Source organism: Oncorhynchus kisutch, unplaced genomic scaffold (genome assembly GCF_002021735.2).
Source record: "Oncorhynchus kisutch isolate 150728-3 unplaced genomic scaffold, Okis_V2 scaffold1115, whole genome shotgun sequence".
Taxonomy (NCBI): Eukaryota; Metazoa; Chordata; class Actinopteri; order Salmoniformes; family Salmonidae; genus Oncorhynchus; species Oncorhynchus kisutch.
In genome coordinates, this window is record NW_022263060.1 from 1 (window position 1) to 15,974 (window position 15,974).

At 42.1% G+C, this 15,974-nt stretch overlaps 1 protein-coding gene across 1 annotated transcript; it reads right to left on the reverse strand.

Annotated features, from left to right (window-relative positions):
* Positions 1-145: 145 nt before the first annotated feature.
* LOC116364635 (sialoadhesin-like) lies at positions 146-4,405 on the reverse strand. Its single transcript, XM_031817665.1, has 6 exons — positions 4,307-4,405; positions 3,472-3,549; positions 2,839-3,186; positions 2,436-2,639; positions 508-846; positions 146-421 (listed from the first exon to the last, which is right to left on the reverse strand). Exons 2-6 carry the CDS (start codon positions 3,524-3,526, stop codon positions 165-167), a joined length of 1,203 nt encoding a protein of 400 aa, XP_031673525.1. The 5' UTR covers positions 3,527-3,549; positions 4,307-4,405; the 3' UTR covers positions 146-164.
* Between the last annotated feature and the right edge of the window lie 11,569 nt (positions 4,406-15,974).

The following is a 15,974-nucleotide window of genomic DNA, read 5'->3' on the forward strand; positions in this document are numbered from 1 at the left end:
TAAATGATGTGTAACTTAGACAATAATGTAACAATACAGTGTTTGTGAAGTACTAGTTACTACAGTAGTGAGATGAGTACAATCATGGAACTTGGACAAAGATTGAAATAATGGATATAATAGATGAGAGAAGATGTTACTAAAAGAATACAAGTGGAGATGGATCACACATCCTCACATGTGACAGTGAGAGTCTCTTCATCAGAGGGGAGATCCTCATGTCCTTCTACAGCACAGGAGTATCTGCCTGTATCCTCACTGCTGACTGGGTTTAGGAACAGACTGGTAGATTGGTTGGTTACATGTCCATTCTTGTACCAAACGTAGGTGGGGTTGTTACCCAGAGTACAGGTGGTGCTACAGGTCAGTGTCACCTTCTGTCCCTCTGTCACAGTGGCAGGAGTCACCTTCACCTGCAGACCTAAATGAAAGAGGATTAATTAAAACACTGAGTACATCATTAAGTAATCGTTTGCAGTATTGATAGGATGTGACCTGCAGTGGTACCTGTGACAGTCAGAGTTGTTCCAGGGAAGGTGGGCTCCCAGGTTGTCTGATCTGTTCTGAATCTAATCTTATACTCAGCTGAGTCTTCCTCTCTCAGGTCTGTGATTCTTAGGGTGGAGTCACTCTGCATATTTCCAAGGTACTCCACACGACCTCCATACCCCGGGCTCAGGATTTGAGGCGCCTCATTAAGTTTTCCTTTTGTATACCAGATTGTTTCAGAGACTGTATGACCACTGGGATAAGTATAAGAGCAGGATATGTCCACTGATGACCCATTCAAGGTACAGATCCTCTGTTGGGTGTAAGTCACGTGGAAATAACTGTGACCCTCAACAGCTGAAACACAAGTACATTTTTCAAATGGTGTCAGTATTTAGAACTGTAAATCAATCACCATTAATCTAAATGGAATAGTAGCTCTACCTCATGTCTGTTTCACTAAACATCAACCACCATTAATCTATATGGAATAGTAGATCTATCTCATGTCTGTTTCACTAAACATCAACCACCATTAATCTCAATGGAATAGTAGCTCTACCTCATGTCTGTTTCACTAAACATCAACCACCATTAATCTCAATGGAATAGTAGCTCTACCTCATGTCTGTTTCACTAAACATCAACCACCATTAATCTATATGGAATAGTAGATCTATCTCATGTCTGTTTCACTAAACATCAACCACCATTAATCTATATGGAATAGTAGATCTACCTCATGTCTGTTTCACTAAACATCAACCACCATTAATCTATATGGAATAGTAGCTCTACCTCATGTCTGTTTCACTAAACATCAACCACCATTATCTATATGGAATAGTAGATCTACCTCATGTCTGTTTCACTAAACATCAACCACCATTAATCTATATGGAATAGTAGATCTACCTCATGTCTGTTTCACTAAACATCAACCACCATTAATCTAAATGGAATAGTAGCTCTACCTCATGTCTGTTTCACTAAACATCAACCACCATTAATCTCAATGGAATAGTAGCTCTACCTCATGTCTGTTTCACTAAACATCAACCACCATTAATCTATATGGAATAGTAGCTCTACCTCATGTCTGTTTCACTAAACATCAACCACCATTAATCTATATGGAATAGTAGCTCTACCTCATGTCTGTTTCACTAAACATCAACCACCATTAATCTATATGGAATAGTAGCTCTATCTCATGTCTGTTTCACTAAACATCAACCACCATTAATCTATATGGAATAGTAGCTCTACCTCATGTCTGTTTCACTAACCATCAACCACCATTAATCTATATGGAATAGTAGATCTACCTCATGTCTGTTTCACTAAACATCAACCACCATTAATCTAAATGGAATAGTAGATCTACCTCATGTCTGTTTCACTAAACATCAACCACCATTAATCTCATGGAATAGTAGCTCTACCTCATGTCTGTTTCACTAAACATCAACCACCATTAATCTATATGGAATAGTAGCTCTACCTCATGTCTGTTTCACTAACCATCAACCACCATTAATCTATATGGAATAGTAGCTCTATCTCATGTCTGTTTCACTAAACATCAACCACCATTAATCTAATGGAATAGTACCTCTACCTCATGTCTGTTTCACTAAACATCAACCACCATTAATCTATATGGAATAGTAGCTCTACCTCATGTCTGTTTCACTAAACATCAACCACCATTAATCTATATGGAATAGTAGCTCTACCTCATGTCTGTTTCACTAAACATCAACCACCATTAATCTATATGGAATAGTAGCTCTACCTCATGTCTGTTTCACTAAACATCAACCACCATTAATCTATATGGAATAGTAGATCTATCTCATGTCTGTTTCACTAAACATCAACACTGACCAATGATGTATTGGATGATTTTGACAGACTTTAAAAAGTGTATTAGTCACACTCACACACTGCAGGAGAATTGATGTCTTTTACAGCACAGTAGAAGCTGTCTTCAGTTTTTAAGTACAATGAGTATGAGGGGGAGGGGTCCTTTTGTGCAATCTTACTGTTCCTGTACCAGATGTAGGTGGGGTTACCAGTCAGAGTACAGGTGGTGCTACAGGTCAGTGTCGTTGACCACCATGTAGTGGTCACCTTCACCTGCAGGTCTGGAGTAGATAACAACATTAAAACCATCAATGACCTGTTGTCTAGTTCAAATGAGGCAGGAGTGGACGTTCTCAAATCATCAATTCAGACATTCCTATTATACCAACATTCATATTAATTATATTATTTCTGTACAAATCAAGACAATTTTTCCAGAACCACTTAAACAGATCAACACTATATATAATATCACTGTACCTGTAACAGACAGAGTGACTCCAGGATAGCCAGAATATTTCCCTCCAGTCTGATCTGTTATAAATCTGAATTTGTACTCAGCAAAGTCACTTTCTCTCAGGTCTGTGATTCTCAGGGTGTGTCCATTCGTCTTATCACTATGGTACGTCACACGACCTTGGTAGACTGGGTCATCTTTCAGATTTACATAATTCTCCACATCATACATTTTGGTGAACCAGAAGGTTGTTTTGACTTTATGCCAACTGGGATATCTGATAGAGCAGGACATCTCCACTGTTGACCCCTTCAAGGTACAGATACTCTTCTTGGTGTATGTAACACTCCAGCCAATCTGCCCCAGTGCCACTGAAACACAGTTAGACATCACAAGGACGTTACATTAAGTTCAATGTCTTTTGACTCACACTAACACTTTGTTCCATAGTTGCTGAGTTGAGACATAGATACTCTTTGGTTGAGTGTGAATGAAAACCACAGATAAGATTCACTCAGTGAGGTGAGAAAGACAACTGTTTAAAGGGAAGGGGAGACGCCAAATGTGTCGTCAGTAGAATATAAAAATGGTTATGCTTTTAGAAATATCTGTAGTTTGATAAACAGGGCAAATAAAAGATATGAATGAGACCGTACCTGCTACAGACCAGAGAAAGACCATCAACACACTTCCTACTGTTCTCAAGGCCATTGTTGCAACTCCCACCCTGCAGTCTTAGAAACATAAACAACAACTCACTCTATAGCTGGTGAATAACTCCACCTGATACATTGAAGTATAAACTGTAAATGGGGTCCAGGGCCTCATTACTGAAAATGAACCAGGCTCATATTGTGTTGTGTTGTATTGTGCTATATGGTTGTCTATGTGAATAATGTCTGTCTGTAAGTCTATTGCACTGTGTGTGTACTGTGTGTGACGTGTTGCATGTCTGTCTGCATCTGTCTATTTAAGATGACATGATGTATGATGCAAAATAATTTCCTAATGGATACAATAAAGTCATCATCATCATTATGAACAACAACATCAATAGCGTATTGAACAGATCTGTATTACTGTAAACACATATTTCTGAATGTTCTGAAGCCGTTTTATTCTCAGAACCCCAAATACAGGAGGATAAATATTCAATCCTCTACGGTCCGTCAAGCTGTACAGCAGCCTAAAGACTGACCACCAGGTTCAATTACAGCTCCTATCCCCAAGCTGAGAGTCTAAACAGAAGACACACACAATGTTACAATGTTTGTTTGCTTGTCTTTTTTACCCTGGTTAATCATCTCATCTCTATGTAGATCAACACTCCTACACTGAGACACTTTATGAATACTGGCCCTGATGTAACAACCAAAACACAGCTCATAACATAACAACAAGTAAAATGATACATTACCCTCAGGTATATGACTTATTACTAAAAACAAATAACCCAAAACTATTTTCCCAGATATTGTCAAGAGTACTTACAGACTGAAGGGGAGAGGAGAGGTCTTGTACAGTGAGTCAACTTACTGGTAGTGTGTGGGAACTGTTACTAAGTGTCAGTTCTGTGGTTGATACATATTTAAAGTAGCTGAGACACAACTGTCCTTTCCTTCCTCTTTAAGACATTAACATGCATGACGACCAGACCAGCACATCAGAAAAGGGAAGTTACTGTATTAAAATGGGTCCTACATTTCTATAATGGACAAAATGCCCCCCATTTCCGCTTTTATTTAAATACAGAACCATGTTAACAATATGTTGACTATTCTATATGGAATGTTTATAATATATTAGAATGTGTTGCCTTGTCCCTCTGAGTTCTACATGGAACAGGTCAAAGTTCCATTTACATTTGGTCAGTTCCATGATGTCCTTCTATTCTACTAACCCAACCCATTCTACTAACCCATTTAATGTACACATTTAATGTACACTCAGCTGCATCAAAGACCCTGCCCTGACCCCCTTTAGTGTCTACAACATGGTTGTTGTAGAGGCGTTGGCCTGGGCAACAACCCCCTCAAGATTCTAATGATGACATCATCTCATCATCTAACATCAATAACCAACATGTTTCACAGCTCAGGCCGAGGGGGCGGAGGAAGGAAATCAGAGGACCACTCCTCTTCACTTTGATTGACACTTACTCCTACTGTGTGTCCAGTGTGCTGTCTGTGCTGTGTGTCAGAGGACTACAAAAGCGGTGACACCCTCCCAACAGCCCCATTCTCGCCAAGTTTCCTGTTCCCTTTTCAGGTAGCTACACGGTCCCTCCTCCTCTTCCTCAATCTTCATATTCATTATTCTGTTATTCCTTCTCTTCTTCCTTACTCTGTCATATCCGGACGGTACGTGGTGTTCAGGCTTGTAAGGGTTGTCAGGGTTTCCTGTCTCTCCCTCTCTGGTCAGGCTTGTGTTTGAAGAAACACTCGTCACCAGTGATGGGAGACATCCTCCTGGTCCTGGGAGAGAGAGAGACAAACAGTATGAAAACACAAACACCTGCACCTGAGCTCCTGCTTCCTCCTTCCATCACTTTGTACATTTCAAAAGTTAATATGAGTTGATTGGTAACACTTTAGAATAACTCATAATGATGTTTTGAATGACAGGTGGATGTCTTTACCCTGCTGAGGAGGTGTTGAGGCCTATAGGGTTGGTCCTCTGAGGAGAGGGAGATGTTCTCTGCATCCAGCGGTCTGGGTACCTGATCACCAGCCTGGTGCTCTCCAGCTCCACCCCCTGGACCGGAGGACAAACCGCAGGCACAGTCCAAATACATGCAATAGGACCAATAGCATAGTCCCAAAAGTACAATGGAACCAATAACAAATCTTGTTTTTCCTTTGCTGCCAGAAAGGAGTTGAATCGTTGTACTGTTTTCAGTAGTTCTCGTTGTTATTTTTGTTATTGCCGTGTTAATTTAATAAATATGGACATATAGCACGCTGCACCTTGGTCCTCCTCTTCTTCCACCACCAACGGCCGTTACAGAATCACCCACCACCAAAGGACCAAGCAGCGTGGTAACGGGCTGCAGCAGCAGCGATCTCCAGACTCCTGGACATCGGAGGAGATCTTGGATGGCAAGGGACCCTGGGGACAGCCGGGAGAATATCGCCGCCCCAAGGCAGAGCTGGAGGCAGCGAAAGCCGAGAGGCGGTGGTATGAGAAGGCAGCAGCACAGTCCGGTGCGGGCTATTCCACCTCGCCGCACTGGCCTGGCTACGGGGAGCATTCAGCCAGGTAGGGTTGGGCAGGCTCGCCTCCACGCACCAGCCCTCCGGTGGCAGCCCCCCGCACCAGGCTGTCTCTCCGTCTCCTCCCTACAGGTGCTCCCGAGCCTGTCCAGAGCTGCCAGAATCTTCCTCCTGTCCTGAGCTGCCAGAGTCTCCCGTCAGTTACACACAGGTGCAGGTGCTTGTGTTTTCATACTGTTTGTCTCTCTCTCCCCCAGGACCAGGAGGATGGCTCCCATCAATGGTGACGAGTGTTTCTTCTGGAGGACCACCGGCTGTTTCTACGGTGACAGGTGTCGCTTCAAACACAAGCCTGACCAGAGAGGAAGAGACAGGAAACCCTGACAAGCCTGAACACCACGTACCGTCCGGATATGACAGAGTAAGGAAGAAGAGAAGGAATGACAGAATAATGAATATGAAGATTGAGGAAGGGGAGGAGGGACCGTGTAGCTACCTGAAAAGGGAACAGGATACTTGGCTAGAATGGGGCTGTTGGGAGGGTGTCACCGCTTTTGTAGTCCTCTGACACACAGCACAGACAGAACACTGGACACACAGTAGGAGTAAGTGTCATCAAAGTGAAGAGGAGTGCTCCTCGATTTCCTTCCCCCGCCCCCTCAGGCCTGAGCTGTGAAACATGTTTGGTTATTGATGTTAGATGATGGAGATGATGTCATCATTAGAATCTTGAGGGGTTGTTGCCCAGGCCACGCCTCTACAACAACCATGTTGTAGACACTAAAGGGGTCAGTGCAGGGTCTTTGATGCAGCTGATGAGGAGTGTACATTAAATGGGTTAGTAGAATAGAATGAATAGAAATGACATCATGGACCTGACCAATGGAACTTTGACCATGTTCCATGTAGAACTCAGAGGGACAAGGCAACACATCCTAATATATTATAAAACATCCATATAGAATAGTCAACATATTGTTAACATGGTTCTGTATTTATATAAAAGTGGAAATGGGGACATTTTGTCCATTATAGAAATGTAGGACCCATTTTAATACAGGTAACTTCCCTTTTCCTGATGTGCTGGTCTGGTCCTCATGCATGTTTATGTCTTAAAGAGGAAGGAGAGGACAGTTCTGTATCAGCTACTTTAAATACGTATCAACCACAGAACTCACACTTACTAGCAGTTCCCACTCACTACCAGTAGGTTGACTCACTGTACAAGACTCCTCCCCTCACTTCACTCTGTAAGTACTCTTGACATAAAATAGTTTTTAGTTATTTGTTTTTAGTAATAAGTCATAAAAATTGAGGGTAATGTATCATTTTACTTGTTGTTATGTTTTGAGCTGTGTTCTGGTTGTTACATCAGGGCAGTATTCATAAAGTGTCTCAGTGTAGGAGTGTTGATCTACATAGAGATGAGATGATTAACCCAGGGTAAAAAAGACATGCAGACAAACATTGGTAATACTGTTCAGTTGTGTGTGGTGTGTGGTGTGTGTGTGTGAGCCGGCAAAGGGAAGATGTGTGTGTGTGTGTCGTGACCTGTGTGTGGACTTCTGATTTAGCCTTCACAGCTTGGAGGATAGGAGCTGTCATTGAACCTGGTGGTCAGTCTTAGAGCTGCTGTACAGCTTGAATGGACTGTAGAGGATTGAACATTTATCCTCCTAGTATTTGGGGTTCTGAGAAATAAAACAGCTTCAGAACACATCAATATAGAAATATGTGTTACAGTAATACAGACCTGTGGAAATACGCTTTTGGTGTTGTTTATATGATGGGATTGATAATGATGACTTTATTGTATCCATTAGATAAAATAGTTTAATGCAATCATTACATCATGTCAATCATTAAAATAGACATGACATGGCAACACGTCACACACGTTTACATACATAGTGATATAGGACTTACAGACAGACAGTATTCACATAGACAACCATATAGCCACAATACAACACAACACAATATGAGCCTGGTTCATTTTCAGTAATGAGGCCCTGTACCCCATTTACAGTTTATACTTCAATGTATCAGGTGGAGTTATTCACCAGCTATAGAGTGAGTTGTTGTATATATTTCTAAGACTGCAGGGTGGGAGATGCAACAATGGGCTTGAGAACAGCAGGAAGTGTGTTGGTGGTCTTTCTCTGGTCTGTGACAGGTATGGTCTCATTCTTATCTTTAAGTTGCTCTGTTTATCAGTCTACAGATAGTTCTAAAAGCATAACCATTTTATGTTCTACTGTCGACACATTTGGCGTCTCCACTTCCCTTTAAACAGTTGTCTTTCACACCTCACTGAGTGAAGCTTATCTGTGGTTTCCATTCACACTCAACCAAAGAGTATCTATGTCTCAACTCAGCAACTATGGAACAAAGTGTTAGTGTGAGTCAAAAGACCTTGAACTTAATGTAACGTCCTTGTGATGTCTAACTGTGTTTCAGTGGTACTGAGTCAGAAAGGCTGGAGTGTTACATACACCACTCAGAGTATCTGTACCTTGAAGGGGTCAACAGTGGAGATGTCCTGCTCTTACACATATCCCAGTGGTACAGTCACAACAACCTTCTGGTTCACCAAAAAGTATGCTGTGGAGAATTATGTAAATCTGAGAAATGACTCAAACTACAAAGGTCGTGTGACGTACCGTAGTGATAAGATGAATGGACACAACCTGACAATCACAGACCTGAGAGAGAGTGACTCAGCTATGTACAAATTCAGATTCATAACAGATCAGACTGGAGGGAAATATACTGGTGATCCTGGAGTCACTCTGTCTGTTACAGGTACAGTGATATTATATATAGTATTGATCTGTTTAATCACTCTGTCTGTTGCAGGTACAGTGATATTATATATAGTGTTGATCTGTTTAAGTGGTTCTGGAAAAATTGTCTAAATTTGTACAGAAATAATATAATTAATATGAATGTTGGTATAATAGGAATGTCTGAATTGATGATTTGAGAACGTCCACTCCTGCCTCATTTGAACTAGACAACAGGTCATTGAGGGTTTTAATGTTGTTATCTACTCCAGACCTGCAGGTGAAGGTGACCACTACATGGTGGTCAACGACACTGACCTGTAGCACCACCTGTACTCTGACTGGTAACCCCACCTACACCTGGTACAGGAACAGTAAGATTGTACAAGATGACTCCTCCCCCTCATACACAGTCTACTTTAAAACTGAAGACAGCTTCTACTGTGCTGTAAAAGGCATCAATTCTAATGCAGTGTGTGAGTGTGACTAATACACTTTTAAAGTCTGTCAAAATCCTCCAATACACCATTGGTCAGTGTTGATGTTTAGTGAAACAGACATGAGGTAGAGCTACTATTCCATTGAGATTAATGGTGGTTGATGTTTAGTGAAACAGACATGAGGTAGAGCTACTATTCCATATAGATTAATGGTGGTTGATGTTTAGTGAAACAGACATGAGGTAGAGCTACTATTCCATTTAGATTAATGGTGGTTGATTCTACAGTTCTAAATACTGACACCATTTGAAAAATGTACTTGTGTTTCAGCTGTTGAGGGTCACAGTTATTTCCACGTGACTTACACCCATCAGAGGATCTGTACCTTGAAGAGGTCATCAGTGGACATATCCTGCTCTTATACTTATCCCAGTGGTCATACAGTCTCTGAAACAATCTGGTATACAAAGGAAAACTTAATGAGGTGCCTCAAATCCTGAGCCTGGGGTATGGGGGTCGTGTGGAGTACCTTGGAAATATGCAGAGTGACTCCATCCTGAGAATCACAGACCTGAGAGAGGAGGACTCAGCTGAGTATAAGTTTAGATTCACAACCTGGGAGCCCACCTTCCCTGGAACAACTCTGACTGTCACAGGTAACACTGCAGGTCACATCCTATCAATACTGCAAACGATTACTTAATGATGTACTCAGTGTTTTAATCCTCTTTCATTTAGGTCTGCAGGTGAAGGTGACTCCTGCCACTGTGACAGAGGGACAGAAGGTGACACTGACCTGTAGCACCACCTGTACTCTGGGTGACAACCCCACCTATGTTTGGTACAAGAATGGACATATAACCAACCAATCTACCAGTCTATTCCTAAACCCAGTCAGCAGTGAGGATGCAGGCAGATACTCCTGTTCTGTAGAAGGACATGAGGATCTCCCCTCTGCTGAAGAGACTCTCACTGTCACATGTGAGTATGTGTGATCCATCTCCAGTTGTATTCTTTTAGAAACATCTTCTCTCATCTATTATATCCATTATTTCAATCTTTGTCCAAGTTCCATGATTGTACTCATCTCATTACTGTAGTAACTACAAGTACTTCACAAACACTGTATTGTTACATTATTGTCTAAGTTATACATATTTATATTAATACTTCATTTATTTTAATCATAAATCCAAGTTCCACGATGCTCCTCATGTAAAGCTCTATGTATGAACAGTGTGTTACATATTATCCACCAGATGGCCCAAAGAACACCTCAGTGTCAGTCAGTCCCTCTGGTGGAATAGTGGAGGGCAGTTCAGTGACTCTGACCTGCAGCAGTGATGCCAACCCACCTGTGGACAAATACACCTGGTACAAGAAGAACGTAACCTCACCAAAAGCATCAGGACAGAGTTACAGCATCACTAACATCATCTCTGAGGACAGAGGAGAATATTACTGTGAGGCTGAGAATGGAAGAGGATCTATGAACTCTACAGCTCTGATGATCATTGTAGCAGGTAAAGTTACAACTTCAATACTTCAATACAAAACTACATGGTTCATTCTAATGTTAATACTTTTAATATGGCTTTTTATAATTAAACATTGAGTGTACAAAACATTAAGAACACCTGTTCTTTCCATGACATGGACAGACTGATCAGGTGAATCCTGGTGAAGCTTTGATCCCCCTTTGATGTCACTTGTTAGGAAGGTGTTCCTAATGTTGGTATAGTGGCCTTTGTTAGTGTATATTCATTGTCAGTTCATAGGAACACCATTACAGTCCTGTATTACCATGTACTCATGTCATCCATATTTTATTATAGGGAAACAAACATCAGTTATGACTGCAGCTGTAGGAATCATAGTTGTTGTTCTGGTTCCCATCCTCTGTCTCTCTGGCTTCATGTGGTTCAGGTGACAGAACTCATTTATTCATGTGCAAAACTGTATTAGTAACATATAAACTTCCACTAGTGGTCACTAGAGAGCAGAATTCACTCTGTCCCACTTTACAGGAGATCCACAGCAGAAAGTGATGCCACAACAGGGATAGAGGTGACTATATCAGTTAAACCTCCACACCTGGTGACATGAATTTACTATGTCATGACAGTCTCTCTCATACTATTTTCACTGTTACCATGACAACTCTCTCTCTCTCTTTCTCTCTGCACAGAGTGTCCATCCTGATCCTAACAGTGACATGTACACAACACTGAACATGAAGACCAGGTCACCAGAGTATGACACCCTGGCAGTAAGTGTGTTTAATGTGTGTGTGTGTCCATAAAAATGTTACGGAGTGGTGTGTAATGTGCTCATTCAGTGTCTTATTTCAGAATGTGAGGGACTCCCCCACTGTCACAATCCCTCAGATAGATGCTGATGCCTCCGATTATGAGAACTGAAGAGAACCACCACAGAATCTGGACTAAAGAGAACCACCACAGAACCTGGACTGAAGAGAACCACCACAGAACCTGGACTGAAGAGAACCACAACAGAACCTGGACTGAAGAGAACCACCACAGAACCTGGACTGAAGAGAACCACCGTAGAAACTGGACTGAAGAGAACCACCACAGAACCTGGACTGAAGAGCAACAGCATGAAACCAAAGCTAGGCCTCACAATGCTATTCTCTTACTATCATTATGCTTTCTTATCTATTAGGTTTTCCAGACAATGACCTTTAACTTTTGAGTGAATGCTGTAATTTAGATTGTTATCCTAATGATAAATTCAGTATGTATATAGATGATAAATGGGATAGATTATGCTTCTGCTATTTTTCTATAAGATTTTGCCATTTCCAGATTTGATTACATTTCATGTAGAAATATGTTGAACTATTCATTAGCTCTGCTCCTTCAGGTGTTTAGTAAGCACACCATATGCTAGGTAATGCTAGTATCAACATGCCATCCAACACAGCTGAAACTATAGTAAGACCACCACATGCTAGATAATGTTACTATCAACATCCCATCCAACACAGCTGAAATTATAGCTAGCCTTGATTAGTAATCACAGCGTCAGCTTCCCCACTAAGGTCCAATGTGATAACTTGAAGTCAGGTTTAAGAAGTAGTATGACATTTTAAATGATGCCGTACATCTATGAATATATGCTTAATGATAAAAAGACCCAGTAATGTCGACTGCTGAACAGCGCATATAGCGGCCAACAGCATTTGGGCCAGCATGCTGGTGGTAGATTTGACCCACTCTCAGTAAAACTACTGTAGCAGAGTGAGTCTCATCAGGGTATAAGATGCCTGCATACTCACTATGTACAAGCATACATGATAACATGCGTAAATGTATTACTAGCAGAAGATTAATAAGAATGAACAACAGTAGCTAATACATGACTAGATTGAAGTGATTGCTACAGTAGCATATAATGTAAAGATGGACCGACAGGGAGGACTAACTATGTAAAGAAGGACCGACAGGGAGGACTAACTATGTAAAGAAGGACCGACAGGGTGGACTAACTATGTAAAGCTGGACCGACAGGGAGGACTAACTATGTAAAGCTGGACCGACAGGGAGGACTACCTATGTAAAGATGGACCGACAGGGAGGACTACCTATGTAAAGATGGACCGACAGGGAGGACTAACTATGTAAAGATGGACCGACAGGGAGGACTAACTATGTAAAGATGGACCGACAGGGAGGACTAACTATGTAAAGATGGACCGACAGGGAGGACTACCTATGTAAAGATGGACCGACAGGGAGGACTAACTATGTAAAATACAGAACAGGATTAGAACATGGCTAATACATCAGAGCCTCAACCTACTGTTGTATATAAGGATGAAGTAAATATTAGAGTGACACAAATTATACCATAAAATGGAAACTATAATAATGTGACTCATGCAACAGTATCAAATTGTATTTGTCACATGTGTGGAATACAACAGGTGTAGATCTTACAGGGAAATGCTTACTTACAAGCCCCTTAACCAACTATGCTTTCAGAAGTTATGAAAAAATAAGTGTTAAGTAAAAAAGTAGTAACAAAAGTAACAAATAATTAAACAGCAGCAGTATAATAACATTATAGAGGTTTTATAAAGGGAAAGGGGGAGACCTAGTCAGTTGTACAACTGAAGGCATTCAACTGAAATGTGTCTTCTGCATTTAACCCAACCCCTCTACAGGGAGTATCGTACAGAGTCAATTTGGGGGGCACCGGGTAGTTGAGGTAATATGTACATGTAGGTAGGGTTAAAGTGACTATGCACAGATAAACAGAGTGTTGCAGCAGCGTCTTGGTCGCCCTTTGATTAGCTGTTCAGGAGTCTTGGCTTGGGGGTAGAAGCTGTTCAGAAGCCTTTTGGACCTAGACTTGTCGGTCCGGAACCTCTTGCCGTGTGGTAGCAAAGAGAACAGCCTATGACTGGGGTGGCTGGAGTCTTTCAATTTTTATGGCCTTCCTCTGACACTGTCAGGTTAGAGGTCCTGGATGTCAGGAAGCTTGGCCTCAGTGATGTGCTGGGCCATACGGGCCTTTTGGTCGGAGGATGAGCAGTTGCCATAACAGTCGGTGATGCAACCAGTCAGTCAGTATGCACGAATGCAGCCTTTCTTAAAGTTGGGTCACGGACCTGTTAAAGGAAACAAATCATTAATATCCTCCTAAATACACAATATATTCAAAAGTATGTGGACACCCTTTCAAATGAGTGGATCCAGCTATTACAGCGGCACCCGTTTCTGGCAGGTGTATAAAATCGAGCACACAGCCATACAATCCTCATAGACAAACATTGGCAGTAGAATGTCCTTTCTGAAGAGCTCAGTGACTTTCAACGTGTCACCGTCATAGGATGCCACCTTTCCAAGAAGTCAGTTCGTCGAATTTCTGCCCTGCTTGAGCAGCCCCGTTCAACTGTAAGTGCTGTTATTGTGAAGTGGAAACATCTAGGAGCAACAGCGGCTCGGCCGCAAATTGGTAGGCCATACAAGTCAAGCTCACAGAACAGGACCGCCGAGTGCTGAAGCGCTTAGCACTTTAAAATCGTCTGTTCTGGGGTGCAACACTCACTATCAAGCTCCAAACTGCCTTTAGAAGTAACTTCAACACAATAACTGTTCGTCGGGAGCTTCATGAAATGGGTTCCCATGGCCGAGCAGCCGTACACAAACCTAAGATCACCATGAGCTATGCCAAGCGGCGACACAAGATGGCGCCGACAGAGATGGTCACCTCGCTTCAGGTCCTTAGAAAACGATGCAGTTCTTTGTTTTTTTTATGTATAATTTCTTACATTGTTAGCCCAGAAAATTTGAGTTATTAGATACAGCCGGGAAGAATTATTGGATATAAAAGCGACGTCAACCACCCAACATTTCGACCAGGAATATGTCTTTCCCAAAGCGGATCCCTTGTTCGGAACTCCACCCTGACATCAGATCTTATCCCAGAGGCCGACACAAAACAACGTGGTCGCCGCAGGAGAGGCAGATGGAGCGGCCTACTGGTCAGATGCAGAAGGCGAGCACACCATCCACCACTTCCGAGCATATTACTCGCCAATGTCCAATCTCTAGACAACAAGGTGGACGAAATTTGGGCACGAGTTGCCTTCCAGAGAGATATCAGAGATTGTATCATTCTCTGTTTAACGGAAACATGGCTCACTATGGATACGTTGTCAGAGTCGGAACAGCAACCCGGTTTCTTCATGCATCACGCCGACAGAAATAAACATATCTCTGGTAAGAAGAAGGGAGGGGGTGTAGGCCTTATGATTAAATACTTGTGGTGTAATCATAACATGCAGGAACTCAAGTCCTTCTGTTCACCTGACCTAGAATTCCTTACAATCAAATTCCGACAGCATCATCTTCCAAGAGAATCATCTTAGATTATAGTCACAGCCGTGTATATCCTCCCCAAGCAGATACCTCGTTGGCCCTGAAAGAACTTCAAACTTGAAATCATACATCCCAAGGCTGCATTTATTGTAGCTGGGGATTTTAACAAAGCCAACCTGTTAACAAGCCTTCCTAAATTGTACCAGCATATCGACTGCGTGACTCGAGCTGGTAGTATTCTGGATCACTGCTACTCTAACTTCTGTGATGCATACAAAACCCTCCCCCGCCCTGCCTTCGGCAAATCTGATCATGACTCTATTTTGTTGCTCCAGGCCTATAGACAGAAACTAAAACCGGAAACTCCCATACTCCGGTCTATTCAACGCTGGTCTGACCAATTGAATTCCACCCTTCAAGATTGCTTCGATCACGTGGACTGGGATATGTTCCGGATAGTATCAGACAATAACATTGATGTATACGCTGACTTGGTGAGCGAGTTTATTAGCAAGTGCATCAGAGATGTTGTACCCACTGTGACTATTAAAACGTTTCCTAACCAGAAACCGTGGATTGATGGCAGAATTGAACACTGAAAGTGCGAACCACCGCTTTTAACCATGGCAAGGCGACTGGAAACATGACCGAATACAAACAGTGCAGCTATTCCCTCCGCAAGGCAATCAAACCGTCGGTATAGAGACAAAGTAGAGTCGCAATTCAACGGCTCAAACACGAGACGTATGTGGCAGGGTCTACAGTCAATCACGGATTACAAAAAGAAAACCAGCCCCGTCGTAGACACCAATGTCTTACTCCCAGACAAATTAAACAACTTCTTTGCTCGCTTTGAGGACAATACAGTGCCA